We start from the raw sequence: 22,534 nt of genomic DNA on the forward strand, positions 1-22,534 counted from the left end.
ATTGGAAGTATTAGAGTACCTACTTTAAGATAACACTGGTTTCTGCAAAAAGGAGCTCAGAGGTGACTGGAAAGTAATGCTACTTGCACAACTGTCAGCTTTAGTCACTGGGCCATCTGGGCAAGAAGAGTAAGAGGCATTGTGAGGGGTAGGTTAAAGTCTTTAACCCTTTCCTGCACAAGGACATAACTGTACATCCTCGTGCTGGAGGGGGAGTTCAGAGAGGGGTCGCTCTGAACCGCCGCGGTCCCAGGTGCGGCATGTAGCCCAGGACCGCTGCTATTAGCGGCATGGTCTGATCGCCATGCCTGCTAATTAAGTCTTCAGATGCAGCTGTTAAAGTTGACAGCTGCATCTGAAGACTTACTGCAGCCGATTCCCTGGTGTCTAGTGGGGAGATCGCTCCTCTGTGACGTTGTCATGGAGGAGCGATCTCCGTGTTTGGTGCCGGTCGGGGTCTGTGCCGTAATGGTGCTGATCCCGGCTCAGCATTCTATTACTTTTGACTGCAGCAGCCAAAAGCAATAGAACACTCATCTCATCGATCTATGCTGTATAACTATACAGCATAGATCTCAATGAGAGATTAATGTGCATATATTAGAAGTCCCCCAGGGAGACTTCTAGTATATGAGTTAAAAAAAAAAAAAGTGTTGTTGTTAATAAAAAAAGCCCCCTCCCCTACTAAAAGTCAAAATCATCCCCATTTTATAAAAATAAATAAATAAATAAATAAATAAACATGTTTGGTATCGCCGTGTGCATAATCACCCAAAATATTAATTTATCACATTCCAAATCTTGTACAGTAAAACAGCGCAAGCGCAAAAAAATCCCAATGTGCAAGATTGTGCATTTTTGGTCGCATCAAATTCTTAAAAATTGTAATAAAAAGCGATCAAAAATTCGCATGTGAGCAATCAAGGTACCGATAGAAAGAACACGTCATGGCACAAAAAATGACATCTCACACAGCCTTATAGACCAAAGGATAAAAGCGTTATAAGCCTGGGAATAGATTGATTTTAAGGAACATATATTTGTTAACAATGGTTTGGCTTTTTTACAAGCCATCACATAAAATAAATGTTATACATGTTACATATTGTAATCGTAACGACTTGAGGAACATACAGTGGGGAAAAAAAGTATTTAGTCAGTCACCAATAGTGCAAGTTCTCCCACTTTAAAAGATGAGAGGCGTCAGTAATTTACATCATAGGTAGACCTCAACTATGAGAGACAAAATGAGAAAAATCACGAAAATCACATTGTCTGATTTTGTAAGAATTTATTTGCAAATTATGGTGGAAAATAAGTATTTGGTCATCTACAAACAATCAAGATTTCTGGCTCTCACAGACCTGTAACTTCTTCTTTAAGAGTCTCCTATTTCCTCCACTCATTACCTGTAATAATGGCATCTTTTTAAACTTATCAGTATAAAAAGACACCTGTGCACACCCTCAAACAGTCAGACTCCAAACTCCACTATGGTGAAGACCAAAGAGCTGTCAAAGGACACCAGAAACAAAATTGTAGCAATGCACCAGGCTGGGAAGACTGAATCTGCAATAATTAGAAAATGGAAGACATACAAGACCACTGATAATCTCCCTCGATCTGGGGCTCCATGCAAAATCTCACCCCGTGGGGTCAAAATGATCACAAGAACGGTGAGAAAAAATCCCAGAACCACGCTGGGGGACCTAGTAAATAAACTGCAGAGAGCTGGGACCAATTTAACAAAGCCTACAATCAGTAAAACACACTACACCACCAGGGACTCAGATCCTGCAGTGCCAGACGTGTCCCACTGCTTAAGCCAGTACATGTCCGGGCCCGTCTGAAGTTTGCTAGAGAGCATGTCGATGATCCAGAAGAGTATTGGGAAAATGTCCTATGGTCTGATGATACCAAAGTGGAACTGTTTGGTAGAAACAAAACTTGTCGTGTTTGGAGGAAAAAGAATACTGAGTTGCATCCATCAAACACCATACCTACTGTAAAGCATGGGGGTGGAAACATCATGCTTTGGGGCTGTTTCTCTGCAAAGGGGCCAGGACGACTGATCCGGGTACATGAAAGAATGAATGGGGCCATGTATCGTGAGATTTTGAGTGCAAACCTCCTTCCATCAGCAAGGGCATTGAAGAAGAAACGTGGCTGGGTCTTTCAACATGACAATGATCCAAAGCACACCGCCAGGGCAACGAAGGAGTGGCTTCGTAAGAAGCATTTCAAGGTCCTGGAGTGGCCTAGCCAGTCTCCAGATCTCAACCCTGTAGAAAACCTTGGGAGGGAGTTGAAAGTCTGTGTTGCCAAGCAACAGCCCCAAAACATCACTGCTCTAGAGGAAATCTGCATGGAGGAATGGGCCAACATACCAACAACAGTGTGTGCCAACTTTGTGAAAACTTACAGAAAACGTTTGACCTCTGTCATTGCCAACATAGGATATATAACAAAGTATTGAGATGAAATTTTGTTACTGACCAAATACTTATTTTCCACCATAATTTACAAATAAATTCTTACAAAATCAGACAATGTGATTTTCTGGATTTGTTTTCTCATTTTGTCTACCATAGTTGAGGTCTACATATGTTGTCAATTACAGGCCTCTCTCATCTTTTTAAGTGGTGGAACTTGCACTATTGGTAACTGACTAAATACTTTTCCCCCCACTGTATATAACATGTCAGTTTTTCCATTGAACACACGGCATAAAAAAGAAGCCCCCCCCCCCCCAAAAAAAAAAAAAAGAATTGCGTTTTTTTTTTGTTTGTTTGTTTTTTTATGTCGCCGGGCATATAATTTTTTTCTGGTTTTGCAGCATATTTATGCAAAAATTCAGCCTGTCATTGCAAGGGGAGGGAGCCGAATCCAGAGGGGAGGGGGACAAGGGGAGGGAGAGGAAGCTGGAGAAGGAGAGGAGCAGGAGAACGAGGGGAACATGGTGAGGAGCTGGATCGGGACTGGGGGGGGAGTGCTGGATCAGGGTGGGGGGAGCCCAGACATTACAGTGGTGATGGCAGGAGGAGGCAATGTGCTGCAGCCTCCTCCCGCTGTCCGATCAGCAGAACAGAGCGAATCTTCCCATAGCCACTGTGGTCTACCGCAGTGCCTATGGGGTTAACTGCCGGGGGGAGCATGGCTACCCTCCGGGCAGTGGCAGCAGGAGGAGGCTGTGTGTCAGAGCCTCCTCCCGCTGCCAGATCTAAGATAGGGACAGTGGGATGAGGCAGGGAAAGCAGAATGACACTGCTTTTCATGATGTCCCTGGACGTCATATTTGGGGAAGGGGGTTAAACTTTATAAAGTAACCAAGGTAACAAGAGTTGTTGGCTCACTTAACTGAGTAAAAAATAGGCCGTGAGCTAACTCTGTCCCAATAAGCAAATAGTCTGGACCAAGTCTTTATTCAGGTTACTAATGCTTCGTTTACACGGAACGATTATCGTTCAAATCTTCGTGATAACGATTGTATTTTAGCAATATTTGGCTTTTGTAAATACAGCGAACGATCAAGTAATGAGCGTGAAATCGTTCATTTTGATCTTTCAACAGATCGATTCGCAGACCGCTTCATGTAAACAGTCTTTCACAGATTGACCCTATGTGTGAGATCGACTTAAGCGATCTTAAAATTATCACAATGACGATTTTTTTACTTCGTCTAAACGCTGATCGTTATAAAAACCAAATTGTTGTTTCAAAATCATTAAACGATTGATTGGGCAAATTATCGCTCTGTGTAAACGCAGCATTAAAGTACCATATTTTTTGCTTAACCTCTTAACGCCGCATGACGGGTATACCCGTCATGCGGCCGTTAAGGGTAAACAGAGAGGGCTCCCGGCGTGAGCCCTCTCTGCAGCGCGCGGTCCCCGGTTGCTATGTGCAGCCAGGGACCGCGTGTATTAGCCGGCGCGACCGATCGCCGCAGCCGGCTAATTTACCATTCAAATGCCGCTGTCAAAGCTGACAGCTGCATTTGAACAGTGAATGTGGCCCCTCTCCCTGGTGTCTAGTGGGGGATATCCCCCCCGCGATGCGATCGCGGCGCGGAGATCCGTTGTACTGAGCTGGCCGGGGCTCAGCGTCGCTCCGATGCTGTTCCCGGCTCGGCAATCTATTTAGATGGTCTGCAGCAGACCATTATAATAGAGCCATGATCTGATGGATCATTGCTCTATTATATACACAGGATTGATCTCAATGGGAGATCAGTTCTGTGTATATAGAAGTCCCCTAGGGGGCTTCATATTACTGTAAGTGAAAGTAAAAAAAAGTGTTTTTATTAATAAAAAATCCCCTCCCCTAATAAAAGTCTGAATCACCCCCCTTTTCCCATTTTACAAATAAAAATAAATAAATAAACAAACATGTTTGGTATCGCCACGTGCGTAATCGCCCAAACTATTAATTAATCACATTACTGATCTCGCACGGTAAATGGCGTAAGCGCAAAAAAAATCTCAAAGTGCAAAATTGCGCATTTTCGGTCGCATCAAATCCAGAAAAATTGTAATAAAAAGTGATCAAAAAGTCGAATATGCGCAATTAAGGTACCAATAGAAAGAACAAATCATGGCGCAAAAAATGACACCTCACTCAGCCCCATAGGCCAAAGGATAAAAGCGCTATAAGCCTGAGAATGGAGCGATTTTAACGAACATATATTTGTTAACAATGGTTTTAATTTTTTACAGGCCATCAGATACAATATAAGTTATACATGTTATATATCGTTTTTAATCGTAACGACTTTAGGAACATATATAACAAGTAAGTTTTTCCATAGGACACACGGCATAAAAATGAAGCAGCCACCACAGAAAAATAATTGCGTTTTTTTTTTTTTCAATTTCAGTGCGTATATAATTTTTTTCTGGTTTCGCAGCATATTTTATGGAAAAATTCAGCCTTTCATTGCGAAGTACAATTAGTGACGCAAAAAAAAGGGCTCATGTGGGTCTGTAGGTGTAAAAATGCAAGTGCTATGGCCTTTTAAGCACGAGGAAAAAACGAAAACGCAAAAAACGAAAGTTAGCCCGGTCCTTAAAGGGTTAATAAGGCTTACCTGATGATAGGACACACTAAGGTTTTAGAGGGGGAAAAATTGGAAAAAACTGTTCAATGCCACACTACACAGAAAAGGATATTTGTTTCCGTTCAATGTATAGCGGTGGTTATATTTAACTGCAGCTTGGCTCCTATTCAAGTAAATAGGAGCTGAGCTGCTTTTAGAGCTGGGAGAAGCTGGGAGAAACAGTAAGAGAAGACAAATATCAGCTAAAGCAGCAGCTATTGGCAGATAATCACCCGCTGCAGAGACCTGTCAGCAGCTGCTCCTTCATCTCATATTTGTCTTCTCCTATATCTGTGCATCAGAACAGGAGATGGGAGCAAGGGACAGGGACCGAGAACAGGAGTTGGGAAGAGAGGACAGGGACAGAAAACAAGAGTTGGAAGCAGGGGACGGGGACGGAGAACAGGAGTTGGGAGCAGAGGACAGGGACAGAGAACAAGATTTGGGAGCAGGGGACAGGGACAGAGAACAAGAGATGGGAGAAGGGGACAGGGACAGAGAACAGGACCTGGGAGCAGAGGGCAGGAGTTTGGAGCAGAGGGCAGGAACAAAGAACAGAACTTGGGAGCAGAGGGCAGGAGCAGAGAACAGGAGTTGGGAGCAGAGGGCAGTGGCAGAGAACAGGAGTTGGGAGCAGAGAGAGGGCAGGAGCAACAGGAGTTGCGAGCAGAGGGCAGGAGCAGAGAACAGGAGTTGGGAGCAGAAGGCAGTAGCAACAGGAGTTGGGAGCAGAGGGAAGGAGCAGATAGGATTTGAAAATGGTGGACAGGAGCAAGGGACAGAGAACAGGTGCAGTAGATTTTTAAATTTGATGCCGACCTCTACCATATCAGTGGCAGTGAATGGAGACTGATCACGTTGGACAGGTAGGTGGAGGTGGGCCCTTAGTTGGGGAGAAGCAGCAGCAGCATGCTCTGGCCAGTGGCTGCTAGACCAGCGAGTTGCAGCCAGCGGGGCCTTAAGGAGGGTAGGCGGCAGCCTGGTGATGGGTCCCGGGAGGTATGACAGGTTGGCAGAGCTGTTCCCTGTGGTGGGGAGAGGTAGAATGACATGCCAGCATTTGGTGCTAACATGTTTGCTTTATAGGACACAAACATAGGAGTTTTTCCCCCCACTTTAGGGGGGTATGTCATATAAAGTAAAAAGTATGGTAAGTTCCCGTCATATATTGCACACAGGATGCAAACTGGTCTTGTAAAGCAGGGATGGGAAACCTTCAGCCCCATATCTTTTTCAAAACTACAATTCCCATCATGACTGTACAGCCTAAGCCAAGCCTTTGGCTTGCATGGCATGATGGGAATTGTAGTTTTTCTACAGCTGGAGGGTTAAGGTTCCCCATCCCATGCCTGGATTATTTGGTCTACTCTTGCCTTATCCATTTTCTCTCTGCCAACTCTCTTCTAAACATCTTATAATTTGATTTCTGCAGTGACTTAATGTAAAGGCAGCTACAGGTTTTCTTTCTGACAATTCATTCCATGTAATATTTGCTAGTTCTGTTTCTCATCATCTTTTCTTTGCTGTTGGAGTTCCTCATGGATCAATCCTAAATTATCTTCTCTACACAGCTCCTCTTGGAAAAACTATCAGCAGATTTTGCATCCAGTTCTATTGCTAAACTGTTATCTGTCAGCTGTCCCTAACATCATGTCTTCTATTTAAAGCTGTTACATTAAAAAATGGAATACCATCTAGTTTCATAACTAACTTTATAGCAGCCATATTAGGGTTTGTGGTCTGGTTGAGGCATAATTACTGAGTAGGTGTACTGTTACTGAGTAGGTGCCCAAATGGGTTACTATTACTGACTGAAGACAAAAGCTAACATTATTAATTAGAAGGGACACAGAGAGGGCACTATTGAAGCCCAAAGAAAACATTATTAGGCTGGGTTCACACTACGTATATTTCAGTCAGTATTGTGGTCCTCATATTGCAACCAAAACCAGGAGTGGATTAAAAACACAGAAAGGATCTGTTCACACAATGTTGTAATTGAGTGGATGGCCACCATTTAATGGCAAATATTTGCTGTTATTTTAAAACAACGGCTGTTATATTGAAATAATGGCAGTTATTTACTGTTATATGGCGGCCATCCACTCAATTTCACCATTGTGTGAACAGATCCTTTCTGTGTTTTTAATCCACTCCTGGTTTTGGTTGCAATATGAGGACCACAACACTGAATGAAATATACGTAGTGTGAACCCAGCCTTAATGTATTAAGGCACTAAAAGCTGCACTTACTCTATGAACCCTATAGAAAGCGCAAACATTTCAGAGGGTTTATTACTACCATATGGGACACTGAGGATGAAAAGATGTCTATATGGTAAATTCAGCTGAGATTAGTTATGTGTGAGGCTATGTTCACACAATGTAATTTTTGAGTAAAGAATGGATGCTGATTGAAATGGAATCATAATCTGTTCTTTACTGCAGGGGCGGCATTGTATTGATGTCAATGCAATGCCGCCCGCTGTGTTCACACAACATTATGTTAACGGCCATTCTTTAGAAAGGGCGTTAAAATATAGATGTATAGGTAGACCCCAGACCCTCCAATGCCTTTGTCATTTTTTAGTGTTTGGCAAAATATTAACTGTATCGGGGCAAGTGCACTTTATTTATTATCTGCACACAACATTTAAGTTTGCTGGCGCAAGGCTATGTCTGCTCTGGACCAGGTGGATACATTTTATTTATTTGTTAGACAAAAATGCTTTTATTAAGCAATGCACAATTTTTTTCAGGACATGCACAGTTTTTGATAAATTATCCAAGCACAAGGAGAAAAACAAATGGCTAAAACTTGTTAGAAAAATTGCACCTATTAGACACAATAAATTTCCCCATAGGTTATGGTCACACACCGTCAAAATGACAGCTGTGTTTATTAGAAGGTCGTTATTTAATGCCACATGATCGTCATTATTTGCTGTTAAATTGTGGCTGTCCAATATAAAAACGGGCATAATTTTCATAGCACCTGCAAGGGAAAAAAAAGTTTTTTACATACTGTCCAAAAATCGACAGACGGTTGGAAAACCTAGTATGCTCATGTGCTGCTGTGTGCCTATGTGTGTCTTGGACCCTAGTCTAAATAGGGGTCTGATTGCTTAATCTATTATGGCACATTATTGTTTCCTGCCAAAATCCTCATATTTACAGGAGAGGTGTATGCATTTAGTCTGGAAGAAATGAGACACTAGCCTTCAGTATAAGGCTACCTTTGTTCAGTGTTTCTACATTCTGCAGGCAGATGTGAGTGAATACAGATCTGAAAAAGGAATTTAACTGATCATAAAAAAAAGTACAATAGACTATCCTGAGGAAAATGGAGCTATAAAAGTAAAATGTATTGACTAGTTGTTCTTTACTGGCTAGGATTTAAAATGTTTGAGCTTCAAATAGCCATGTAAGGATTTAAAGTGTCACTTTACAATAAAAGGCTAATGACTAGGGAACCACACTGCGTTTTATATAGGTTTCTTAAAGCAGACCACCCACATGAATTCTATCACCTTCACCAGCTCTCTGGGATCACAAGGGTCTTCTTTACATGTTCAGATAAAATGAGAACAAGGTTCTTGATGTGTGTGCATCTGGAGCATTGTGTCAGTGCAGCTCAGTGGTGGCCTCCCTATCACAATCCACAATAAAGTGTCCATGAATGAATGGAGGTTAAATAACTGAGAGGTCAGGAATTACCCCATGCATTCCGGGAAAGCAAGAAGAACATGGAATGTTTCCCTTGCAAAATGTTTTGCTTCTTCCAGAGTAAATGATATATGTTATGTCTGTTTTAGGATGCATTACAGAAGGCGGATGGTATATATGGAAAATGTAGTTTTTGATGCAGTGGAGAAGTGAGCACAGTAGAGAACAGTCAATCTATTCCTGCTTTTGGCTTAAAAAGAAAAAAAAATGCAATTCTCTGATCTGCTAAAGACAACTTTCTAACCCCATTGTCAATTCCGGCATTCATGTCACCTGCACTGAAAGTTCTATAGTGACAGCCTATATATATTAAAAAAAAAAGTTGTATACAACTGAAAAAGTGTGGGGGCTTTCTTCCAGAAATAGGACCTCTCTTGTCCATAGGCTATATCTGATATAGCAACATTCAGGTTTAGAGATGAGTGAAGCAGCTGAAAATTCATTTAGCGAGGTTTGCAAATTTTGGGTCGGATTTGTGCTAATTCGTTAATCACATGCAAATGAATCTCATTAAAACAGCCAAACTATAGTAGTAACAATAGAGGGACTATTACAGAGTAGTGATTTTTTTTCAACAGATGTTGTTACAAATTGGAAAATGACATTTTAAAAAAAGTCGATCAGCCAGTCAATCATTCAATTTTCGCCATGGACAGCAGCAGACCTTGGTGGATCAGAAAGCTTTCTAATAAACAATTTAACATTTTCCAATCCCCCCTCGAGTTCACTTTCACCTCTCCTTGTGTGGATTCATTTGTCTCTCCAGTTAATTTGAATGGCATCAATTTAAGAATCAATTTTATTTCAATTTCTATTAAAATTCTATTTCAATTTTTTTATTAAATTAATTCTCAATTAAATTAAAAGTTTTTTTTATTAAATTCAAAGTTTAATTTGAATATTTAGTTAGTTTTGAACGTCCACTGCACATTAGCTAAGCCCTCATCCCCCTAATGGTGCTGTGGCAGTAATGCCAATTAGAGGTCTTGTGCCCAGACTGAATCCAGTGACTTGGTATAACATATATCCAGAGAATTGTTATAATGCCACGCCAGCACCCAGTGACTTGGTACAATGCCCAGCCATCACCCAGTGACTTGGTACAATGCCCAGCCATCACCCAGTGACTTGGTACAATGCCCAGCCAGCAGCCAGTGACTTGGTACAATGCCCAGCCAGCACCCAGTGACTTAGTATAAAGCCCAACCAGCACCCAGTGACTTAGTATAATGCCCAGTCAGCACCCAGTGACTTAGTATAATGCCCAGCCAGCAGCCATTGAATTGGTATAAGGCCAAGCGAGCACCCAGTGACTTGGTATAATGCCCAGACAGCACCTAGTGACTTGGTATAATACCCAGACAGCACCCAATGACTTGGTATAATGCCCAGACAGCACCCAATGACTTGGTATAATGCACACCCAGTAACTTGGCATAATGCACAAAACCAGCACCCAGTAACTTGTTATGCCACAATCTACCAACAACCCACTCTCCTCTCCTTTCTGTCCCTACATCTCTCTGTAGTTCTCTCCCTGCTCTGCACTACCTGCTTGCCGCAACCTATTCTCCACTATAACGATGAAGATAGGGAAGAGACGGCACTCCAGGATAAAGTGAAGGTGTAAAATTATTCACCCAACACGTGTGGCACCCAGCAACCATGAGCTGGAAGCTTATTGACTGAAAGTCAGCACAGTACCGTTCTACTTCCTTATATTCTCCACTAAACATAGCCCATTGCCCACCTCCATAAAGCAAATCACCATATATATAGAGGGGGATGGGGAGGGACTGACATCACAGAGGGGCTTGCGGGTGATTCGACTGGGCACAGAGGATTATAGATAATTGCTCCCACCAAGTGACAGTACTGCAATCAAAAATGGGCGTCCTCCATCTTTGCCACTATGTTTAGCAACGCTGTAAATTTGCTTCGCAAATTGACGGTGCGATTCACAGTGAATCTAGTTTCGCTTATCTCTATTCAAGTTATTTGGTCTGGTGTGTAATACTAGACACACCCCATGAATATGTATGGTACTGTTGTTCTATTTATTTTTTTTATTTTTTTGCTATTTGCTAATTTTTTTCCCCTTAATATAAATAGAAAAAACATAATATCTATAATCACATTTAAACAAGTGGCAGAACAAATTATTACATTATACACAGCAGCTAAAAACACATCATGCTGTAGTACTGCAAATAAACTGCAACATATGTGAACACAACCTTAAACTGCATGTGAAAATGACAGATTAGAGCGAGATTCATTTCAGCTGCTGTAGATTAGTAACATTACTCATCTTGTTGTGAAACTGTCATATAGTTTACAGTGGAATTTCCTTTTGACTTTTGGACATCTGTTATAATAGGTTTTTGTCTGTTTTGTCTAATTCACTTTAGATGGCTTCACTTTACATTCTTATTGATTCTCATGACTTAATAAGACAAAAGAATTGGAGGGTTCAACTCATCTGACAATAAATGAATGTGGAATAGCCATCAGCATTGTGAGGCTTCATCTGTTACCAGACTTACTGGTCTTAATTATACAGAGAAGAATATTTTCTCTTATTGCCGTGCCTCTCCTGCACCAAACCCATGGAGATTACTGCACATGGTAGAATTTAATTAACTTGACAAAAGATCCTAATTGTTCTCATTCCTTTCTCTTTTTGGTTTAAGAAGAAGGTATCTCTCTTTTTAACAATTATGTTCTGGTGCCTATGCATTAGGCATCATCTCATTATTGATTTCACAGCTAGAAATGTTTTTATGTATAATACTTATACCATGTATGTATAGTACTGTATAGCAAATTATTATCAGTGGCATATATGTGGTGACCGAGGGGTGCTAGGTGTTGTTTGCAAAGACTAATGTTACGGTACTGCTGCAGACTTAGGCAAGGCGCTTGGAGTAGTAGAAGCCCTCCCTAGGTCCCAACATATGCCTGTTAAAGGAGTAGTCCCTGTGTTGTACCTTGAGTAGTTGGCCTGCCAGGGTCCCTGGTAATACTTGGGATACTGCTTTAGCAGGCAAATGAGGCTAAAGAAGCACTGGATGAAACTTTAAAGGCTTTGAAAATCCAGTTACTAAAGTTTAGTTTTAGAAGACTTGGTGACTTGGGAACAGGTGGACTACTTTAAGGGGGACCTATCCAGTCAGTACTTGCTCTGCTGTAGGGGCTCTAACTACTTTGGAGTCGGTGGCAATAAACTTGAAGAAAACATATACCATCTATTGCTGGTCGAGGTCAGAGAATGGCATGTCCAGTAGTACAGGCCCAGTTAAGAGTGAGACAGCCGCTGGGGTTTTCCTTCAGGTCTTGTCGAATTGCAGCGGGGTATGTTGGCATAGATGTTATTCTAAAATTTCTGGCTTGAGACTGAGCTCCTGGAGAATTCAGGGTTTAGAAAGAACATGATGGCCCCTCTGAGTAGATAGGTTGTTTATTCCCCTCTCAGCGATAGCTTCACGCGAGGTGAACTAGCCCAACTTGTCTAGTAGTCAGGAACACTTGAAATCAGGATCAGCATACAATAAGGACAGGGATACATGGCCATAGCTGGTGGGCTCTGGCAAGATGGCCAGACCAAGGTAGACACAGTTAGCAGGAACCTGCTAAACTAACTGAGCACATGGCCCCCTCCACCTCTACTCTTAGACTTTTGGGAGCTTTTCTATTGGTGGAGAGGGACCTCAGGAGACAGAAAAGTATCCTTTTTGGGTGACAATTTCAGGAATTGGTCGACAAGCCAACTTTCAACAGATGGCAGATGTTCTGAGTCACATACCATTAACCCTTTTTACATGTTTTCAGCATGTGCTTTACAATAACACAATAGCAGACAGCAACATTTAGTGAACAAAATGCAGAATGACATAAACAGGCTCAGAATACAGAATAACAAATATACTTTCAATTCCATTCTTGATCTATGATTATGCAAAACCCTAACCAAACAGAAAAGGTACTGCAAATGAAATCACACAAAAATGTATTGCATATGTTAAACAGTTTAAGTTATTTACACTTCTGCTTTTTGACTCTGGTTTAAACATTAATAAAAAGCCTTTTGGCATTTTTTTCAGCTGCATATGTATTAAAAAAAATCCTTTTTTCTTTTTTTTTTTTTTTTATATTGACAATGTTTGGGCACTGGGACATGCCCAAAGTTTTTATTAGTTGCAGTGTGACTAATTATAAGTCTATGGAGCTTGTCTTCTGCAGTAAGACCAAGATTGCAGGGAGCCAAGAAGAGATGTGCACAGTTGCACAATTCTCCAGGCTCTACCTAGAAATCATGGGGTTCTGTACATTTGAATAATCACTGATCAAAACTTTTGAGATGTCTTTAGGACAGATGAATTCAAATGAACTCAATAATAAAAGTATAATAAAATAGAAAAAAAAATGTTTAAATTTAGTTTATGGATTTACCAACCACATCAGCTCAAAGTTTGTTTTAGGCATCTACTACTCTTTTAGTAGAATATTAATTTCTCATGCTGCTCCTGATCTTTTCTCCAAATAACCTCAGAATATGAGGTTAATTTCTTTAAGTTCTAATTAAAGGGAATCTGTCCACTCCCGGGCTCTACTTGATTGTGCTGACAGTGTTCTGTAAATTAAAGTCCCCTAGTAAGCTGGGTACTTTGGGTAAATTGTCTGTGCAGTGGATTATACTGTAATAAAGTGTCAAAGAGGAGTTGTTTGTACCACACTCTGGCACACCTCACCGCTCCTTCCTCCTCCCTCCTCTTCATGAATATTAAATGCTGCCCCGCCTCTTGCTCGCTTAGCTGTTGGCGAGTGTCTATAATTTAAGATCAGTCCTCTCTAGGCACTTTATGTCTGAAAAAAACATTCCAGGTATACTGGAATCTCTGAGCCCAAATGTGTTGGAGCTGTGGTCTAGGGGTAACTTACCTGTCTAGAGACAGGTACCTGTCAGCAGTTCATTCTTTGGTTCAAATCCCCTTATGGAAATGAAATATAGATCTTTATTTTCATTATTGTATAATTTTTAAGGCTATGTTCACATACAGTATTTTTGCTCAGTATATTGCAACCAAAACCAGGAGTGGATTGCAAACACAGAAAGGCTTTGTTCACACACTGTTGAAATTAAGTGGATGGCTGTCATTTAATGGCAAATAACAGCCATGATTTCAAAACAACGGTTATTGTTTTAAAATGACGGCAATTGTTTGCTATTAATTAGCGTCCATCAACTCAATTTCAACAAGATTTGAAATTTTTGCACCGAATTTGTAATTTCTTTGAAAGAAGCCAGTCCCCCAAAAACGGGGGGGGGGGGGAACTACAACAATAGTAAATCTGGGCCATCTTGGGCAACCTTAGCTATTTGTTCTGTATCACTTGTTCCATTGAATGTCTATGGCATCCATGTCTGTGAGGCAGCATATTTTTTATACATGAATACATACACACTTGTAATATAGTAATATACTGTCCATACACTCATAAAAAATTGCTTTTCATTGCAGTGTAGCCTAAAGCCTACAGTTAATAAAGACATGTGACAGTGTTGCCTGTCATTTGTAAGATGTACAACCACAATCTCAACCAGAATATCACAACGTATCTCAGGTGCAGACAATTCACAATTGAATGTATCAGGAGCTGTCAAACTTTCTTTAGACAAAAATGGTGAATCTTTGGATACATTGGCCCAGATTTACTAAAATTGGATAAGTCATAGATGGAAGGACTTAATATGCGCTATTTTTATCGCAGTGTATCAGACTGACAGATCTGGTGTAACTGAAGAGTTTCTGTATTCTGGGTTGCCTTTATTATTTATTTGTGATACATTTGTAAATTGCGTGTCTTTAGGATAGCTGTGAACTTTGATTGGATCTTACGTCTTGAATGTGTTTGTTGTATGCTGCTTTCCAGAGCCAGAAAGTTTGAAATACAGAAGCATGTAAATACATGTATTTGTGGATATAGTGTGGCATATAATAATGTGAAACAAACAAAGACATCATTCTAGACTACAGGAGCTGGATCTTCACAACTTTGGTGAAGGAAAGAAGCCTATGATACTGATTTATTTGAACTCATTAGTAGAAAGCTATGTGATCAACCATTTTCCTATGCTGACCCTTGCTTTACCTCGCGTGTTCTGCTTCTGCGGTTACACACAGAAACACAGAAAAATTCACTGTTCCGTTAACAGAATTTCTAGTTACCAGTCAAGAACTGGCACAAAAAATACAATTTATATCAGAAATTGCAGTTTAATTGAGCAACATAACGACTAACAGTGTATTTAATTTCCATTAAACCCTATTCCTTGGGGAGAAAAAACTTCTAAAAATAAAATGGAAAACATTATCCTATATTAAATTGCCAAGTTGATTTTTTTTTAGAACTACTAGTAAGAAAAAAATTGCCAAGTTGATTTTTTTGAGAACTACTAGTAAGAAAAAAGAAGAAGAAAAAAAAATGAAATATACTAGTTAATACAATAGAAAAAAAGATCTAATATGCAGGTTAAGACCACGTTCACACAACATATATAATCAATAAACAACGGTCGTTGTTTTTGACAGTGGCCATCTACATTGTTTTCTATTGAACCACGGCTGCACTGTATACACTCTCCTGTCTGTTCCATTCTATCTTTGATAGCTATGGTGAGTGCAATACCTTATCCAGACTTGTGCTGTTTGGGGGCAGCTTCCTCCGCCGGTGGTGCTGGCTGGGTTTTGGTGTGGCATTTTTGGGTCTGGTCCTGTGGCATGGGGGTTGCAGGGCCGTTCCATGGCCTCCCTTCCCTGACTGTGCACGCCTGCGGGAGTGGTGGTCGCTGACCGGCACAGTGTGGACTTAGTGTAGGGACCCATGTGTATCACATACCTGCACAAGGTACATGGGGCAGTGTGGCTTGATCAATTCACATACAGAATTCTGATGTTTTTTATGCAGCCGAGAGGTACTATTATCAGCCATAGGTGTGAGGTGCAGCACGCTTTTTCTTCCCTGAACCATACTCTGTATACAGTGGTGCTGTGATTCTGTGCGGCTACACAGAAAACTGACATGTCTATTTTGTGCAGCCACTATTCAATGAATATCTGGCTGCCCAGAATAGACTGTGGACACAATGTGAAGTGCAACACCCGAATGTGCCCGCATTAAATTAAGATAAAGTGATGTACAACCGGCCTTCCAGTCGGGGGGCAATCAGAGAAAGCAGCTGTTGTTTGACACGCTGTGACACAAAGTGTGAACGTGGCCTAATAATGCATTAATATATCAATATAGTGTAAGAAAAAAAAATCTAACACATTCAAATTAATGTCACTTTTCATTTTACAGCTGCCTGATGGACATACAGAAGTTTATTTTATTTTGGAAAGCCCTGTTGTCTTCAGTAAAGTCTCAGTTCTCTTCACCTCGTCCAATATGTCTTCTGCATTTGCTGACATCACTATGCTATCATTGTGAATTTTAAGTGAGTAAAATGGCATATGCATCATTCCCCAGTGTACAAGTTCATGGACACTTGCTTTCACACTGAATTCCGTGCTCCTGCATTGGATTTACTGGAAACAAACCTTCAAAAAATTTTTGGGACATTTGAGGCTAAACTGATTTTAACTAGATATGAGCGAACCTCGAGCATGCTCGAGTCGATCCGAACCCGAACGTTCGGCATGTGATTAGTGGTGGCTGCTGAAGTTGGATAAAGCCCTAAGGCAATGTGCAAATCATGGATATAGTCATTGGCTGTATCCATGTTTTCCAGACAAACTTAGAGCTTTATCCAAGTTCAGCAGCCCCCACTAATCAAATGCAGATCGTTGGGGTTCGGATGGACTCGAACCCGAACCCGGTTCGCTTCTCTCTAATTTTAACCCCTTGCCTCTGAAGCCTGTCTTGGCCTTAAAGGGGTAATCCGGCGGTAAAGAATTATTCACAGACTAACACACATTACAAAGTTATACAACTTTGTAATATATGTTATGTCTGTGAATGGCCCCCTTCCCCGTGTCCCACCACCCCCACCCGTGTACCCGGAAGTGTGGTGCGCTATACTCACCTGTCACGTGCCGACACCCGTCTCCGATCTTCAGCGAGTGACGTCTTCTTCAGGCGGACGGCGAACAGCTCCGACTGTCCCGAATGCCGGCCGCCCTCTGCAGCGTCATCCGATGCTCAGCTGCGATTGGCTGAGCATAACTGTGCTCAGCCAATTGCGGCTGAGCACAGTTGTGACGCGGCGGAGGGGGGGCGGGCGGCAGTGACTCGGCCGTCCGTCCGAAGATGACGTTTGGCACAAGATGGCGGACGGCCCTCGACACGGATCAGGTAATGTATAATGCACCACACTTCCGGGTACACGGGTGGGGGTGGTGGGAATGGGGCGATTCACAGACATAACATACATTACAAAGTTGTATAACTTTGTAATGTGTGTTATTCTGTGAATAATTTCTGAGCGCCGCACTACCCCTTTAATGCACAGGTTCCCCACTTGCCACCTTAGTTGATACCTTAGTTGACAAATTTAACAAAAATCCATCCTTACTGTAAGTGGAGGGAGACCAGACATCAAGAGCAAAAAAAAAAAAAAAAAACTCATACAGAAGGGAAAGAGGAAGAAAAAAAAAAAAAAGGAAACAAAGGAAAGAAAAAAAGTCACTAACGTCACTAACATATTATTTTACTCCTCTTTTTACTAAGAAATGGAAAAAACCCTTATATCTGCCTTATCCTGTCCCTACTCTCTCCATCCACACAAAACCTGTAAGAACAGTGTTTAGCCATTACAATTCATACTTAAATGTTTCCTCACCCCAAACCGCTTGTACCTTCAGATGGCTGCTTTTAATCCAAGATCTGTCCTTAAGTCCGTTCGGCGGGTGATGCAGTTATTGTCCTAAAAAACAACTTTTAAACTTGCAGCCCTGTGTCATATTGGCGTGGCCTAGAGTGTGTGCCCTGGCCCTGCGACTTCCCACCTTCCTGCCCTCTTTACCATTAGGAATGCCCAAGGACGGAATACTCCTATTCATCACTTGTCAGAACACTGCACAGGTACTTTAATGATCCAACACATGTGTAGTGTTCAGACAAGTGATGATTCATCATTAGTAATGCCCCAGGCAGGTATTCGTCTATTCATCAGCTGTGTAAACCCTGCACATGGGCTGGATCGTTAAGGCACCTGTGCAGTGTTCTCTGCAGAGGAATAGGAAAAACCCCACCAGTGGCATTCCTAATGATGAAAAGGGTGGGGAGGAGGGACGGAGGGGTGGTGCAAGGTTAGAGCACATATACTCCAGGCCACGACAGAGAGCTGCAAGTTTAAACGTTGTTTTTAAGGACGATAACTGCATTATCTGCCGAACACACCTCGACAGATCTTGGATTAAAAGCAGCTATCTGAAGGTACAAGTGGTACAGAGGGTACAGAGTCGCTTTAAACCTAGCATTAGTTTGTTCTTTTCCTCTTGTGGCATTTTAACAACCCAAGGTTCCCAAATGGAATAGATTTTTTTTTATTCCCCCCTTTATATAAAGTTCCATATTCATAATTAATAATTTTCCACACCCTTCCAAGGCAACCCCCAACTGATGGACTGTCTCTTCACATTCATATATTTGGTACTAATCACTTATCACAAAAATACTATATTCAATAGTAATTTCCTTTTGTCTGGGATTTCCTTCATCTTCCCAAGCATCCACACCATTGAACTTCCTAGTTCTACCTATGCAAATTATTTTTAATAATTTCCAGTATTTTGTTCAATACCTCCTGTACCTCTTTACACTCATAGTATAAATGTAAAAAAAAAAAACAGCCTCTGAGGCTCCACACTTTGGGCATTTATCTTCCCTCTTTCCTCCAAATGTTACCAGCATCTTGGGCTGAAAATTGTCCTTTTTCCATTGTGCACATAACTGCGTGTTTCACCTACATGTACTTAAAAATTTGCCTCTCCGAATAATATAAATAATAAATAATAATATTTTAACTTTATCTGGTCCTACATGTATACAGTAGTACTCCCTCATCAGTGAAAAGATGTGTAACTAATAGAGATGAGCGAACCAGGTTCTGGTTCGAGTCGCTCTGAACCCAAAAGTTCGGTATTTGATTAGCGGGGGCTGCTGAACTTGGATAAAGCTCTAAGGTTGTCTGGAAAACATGGATACAGCCAATGACTATATCCATGTTTTCCACATAGCCTTAGGGCTTTATCCAAGTTCAGCAGCCACCGCTAATGCATGCTCGAGGTTCGCTCATCTCTAGTAACTAACCAAAGCCCACAGGACTTCCAGAATTTCTATTCCTTTATTTTTGTCAATTCCATTAAGGGTGAATTGTGTCTCCCTTTTTCACCGCAACCCAAACTCTATTTACTGACAGGGGGAGTTGATCTGCTCAAACTTGCCCATACTCCAAGACTTCCCAAATTAGATCCTCATCTATTCTGATATACCTCATTTTGCAGGTAAGCTAAAGTTAGGTCAGAACAATTACAGTGATATCGATTTTATATAGCTTTAAATTTTTTTAGGAGGCAAGATTAATAAAAAGTGGTAATTTTGGCTACTTTTTTTTTTTTCTTTTTTTATAGTGTTAATCGTTAATATCACTTAATGTAACGGGGTAATAGCTAAGGTCAAACTGGCCCGTGTTATGTAAATATGTGGTTTTACACAAAAGTCTACTTTTGCCAAAATGCCTATCACATAAAATTATATAAACAACTGGAAACTACCAACAAGTATTCGAGGAATGCCTAGGGTTTCAAAATTCTAACTAAAGTGATCTGGCAGAAAATAGCAAAAAAAGTAAGCATCTGGGCTCAAAAGGTCCGTGTTATGAATACCAGGGTTAAAAAGAACCTGTCAGGTTCCGGGTACATTATCCACCAGGATATGCAGCTCTTCCCATTAATCCTAAAGGAATATAAGATAGGAGGATGGGGTAGTGCAGTTATATGGGCTAACACTACACCCCCCTCCCCAGACACACACACACACACACACACACACACACCTTAGTAATATTAGCAATGGATCCCCCCTCCCCCTGTGAGATTCCTCATTGACCCTTTAAAAAAATATTAATTATAATATTTTTCAGAGACAGTCCAGGGTATATTTCTCCTTTCTTTTTACTAAAATCTAGATCCAGATCAAAATGTTATGCCAAATCCAGTGCCAAAATGTTGTGCCTCTTCTGCTTTTGGCAAAGAAATCCTGTATCTTTTAAAAGAAGTACAGTAGGTAAGCCATTGCTTCCCAGAGCACATCACAGAAGCAAAGAAAAAGCCAAGATGATCAGGGACACTAACTTCGGCATTTGTTTGGTGACGGGAAATAGGATAATATTAAATTGTTTGGCTCTAGAAATATATGCTGATTCAATTTAAAGGTTGGCGTTTTCTTGTAAAGAACATGTTTTTTTCCAGTTGTGGTTATAATTATATGTACTTTTTTGTAAGCAATGTTTGAAATGACTATTTTTATAAAGACATCTGTATAACTGTAGGTTAGGTTGAAACATGAAAGAATGAATATGCTCATGATTATACTCCTGTGTCCAAAAGCATGAAAAGTTTCTTTTAGTTCTGAGCACTGGTTGTCTGTTATCAGGGTTTGTGTGGTTTCATGGGTTTGGATCACACAGGAATTTGAGTTTTTGTGATTTGGGAGTTCAGTTGGTTCATTCCCACAATATGGCATAAACAGCAGAACATTTTCATTGTAACAATACCGAATGTTAAGGAGGACTTGTTAGTAAGAACTAGTAAGCATTTTATGGCTCTATTTAGGAGAAATGATCTGTCGAAATAGGCAGATATCTCCCTGTGTAATAAAGCCAACAAGTGAGCTTGCCCAATGGCTTGTCACTGTCTTTCAGCATTTAAAAGATAATCTTCCATCGGCCGGACATCTCTCTGTGTAATAATGAATGTGCGACTGATGGCTGATTAAAGCAGAGGGCTGCAGGAACATCAATATCCATGTTCATCCTTTCCGGGCCACGCAATTATCAAACCGTGTAATAGGCTCAATAAGCGAGCAATGATCTTACAATGCAGGATGGTCCATGTAATACATCCTTTAATTTATTTATTTATTTTAAATAAAAAACAAAAGATGGTAGATTGAAAATAGAAAGAAGGATGTTGTAGTAGTCCAAGTGTCAAATGATGAGGAAATGCACTAGAAGTAGCATTTTTAAGAGATTGTAGAAGAAGCATAGGGGAAAATTTATCAAGGGCTTTGCGCCTATTTTTAGGAAAATAATTAGATTTTTCACCTATTTTGGCCTACGGTCTATTTATGAAGCAGTATTCGACAGGCGAATATTTTTTAGATGCAACTTTTTTTTAAATCTGTCTGTTTTGAACATCTACCCAAAAGTTTGCATAATCCGGGATTAGCACCTTAATTATCATTTGAAAAGTTAGTGTTATATCTGTGCACACTATTGGGTGCAATTAGAACCTCAATACAGTATTTTGTAATATTAATTGCACACCGGGAAACAGTTATCTTGCTTGTTTCTTATTTTCTTATTTTATTCCAATATGTATACATATTGGAATAAAATAAGAAAATAAGAAACAAGCAAGATAACTGTTTCCCGGTGTGCAATTAATATTACAAAATACTTAATTATCATTTGAGACATTTTGCACAAACAGGTGCAGGCTTACATCTGGTCAGTATTAGGTGAATATGCTAGCGCAATTTGTGCATTTTTGCGAATTTTTACTTAGATACATTCACTATGGCAGTGCTACATGTTAATAAATCACTCACAAGATATTGGAACAAAATACACACAAATCCTCTTTAGAATAGTTGCACACATTAGACTCCTTAGTAAATGTCCCCCATAGAGTCGAGGTTGTTGAGTTAGGCTATGTTCACACTATGTAAAACAACGGCCGTTATTTTCAACGGCCGTTATTTTGAGGCCAAAACATCGGCCGTAGAATTACGAACGTACGGGCTAGTTGTGAAACTACGGACGTTGTTTAATTTTGATTCCTAGCATGTTTTTAATCGGGCTGAAACATGTCATTTAATTGAAACACTGTAACTAGCCGAATAAACCACTCAGTAAATTTTTTACATTAAAATCAAGTTTAATTTGGCCGAAATAAATTTTACGTGTGCGGCCGCATTGAAATCCACGGCCGTAGTTGTAACATTACCGGCCACAAATAAATGTCAAGTTCATTTTTCATGGGTCCGTACGAACTACGGCCATAGTCTTATACGCAGTGTGCATCGTACGATCGTAGTTCGTACAAATTGCTGTATTGTACCATCCTCAAAACAACGGCCGTAGTTTTGTGGTGAAAACTACGGCTGTTGTTTTACGTAGTGAGAACATAGCCTTAAAGTGGAACTCCAGGTAGAGGTTAAAAAAAAGAAACTTCTGCAGAAGCATATAGCATAACTTACCTATCGATCCCAGTTTTGAAACTACCAAAAATCCATGTTTTTTTTTTTGTTTTTTTTTGGGGGGGGGGGGGTCTGGATTGTGTTTCTGTCCTTCCTGGTTGAGCAGTTCCCAGAATGCAATAATGAATGTAATTTTTCAAACTTGCTTTCTACAGTATCTGTTACTGCCGTAGTGGCTCCCGTGCTTCAGGCCACCGCTGGACTTCCCCCTGTTCCCCGCTCACATCG

At 40.7% G+C, this 22,534-nt stretch overlaps 1 protein-coding gene across 1 annotated transcript; it reads left to right on the top strand.

Annotated features, from left to right (window-relative positions):
* The first annotated feature begins 5,405 nt into the window (after positions 1-5,405).
* On the top strand, positions 5,406-5,948 carry LOC138789289 (octapeptide-repeat protein T2-like). Its single transcript, XM_069967892.1, has one exon. The coding sequence runs from the start codon at positions 5,406-5,408 to the stop codon at positions 5,946-5,948; it is 543 nt and encodes a 180-aa protein (XP_069823993.1).
* The last annotated feature ends 16,586 nt before the right edge of the window (positions 5,949-22,534 follow it).

Source organism: Dendropsophus ebraccatus, chromosome 4, assembly GCF_027789765.1.
Source record: "Dendropsophus ebraccatus isolate aDenEbr1 chromosome 4, aDenEbr1.pat, whole genome shotgun sequence".
NCBI lineage: Eukaryota > Metazoa > Chordata > Amphibia > Anura > Hylidae > Dendropsophus > Dendropsophus ebraccatus.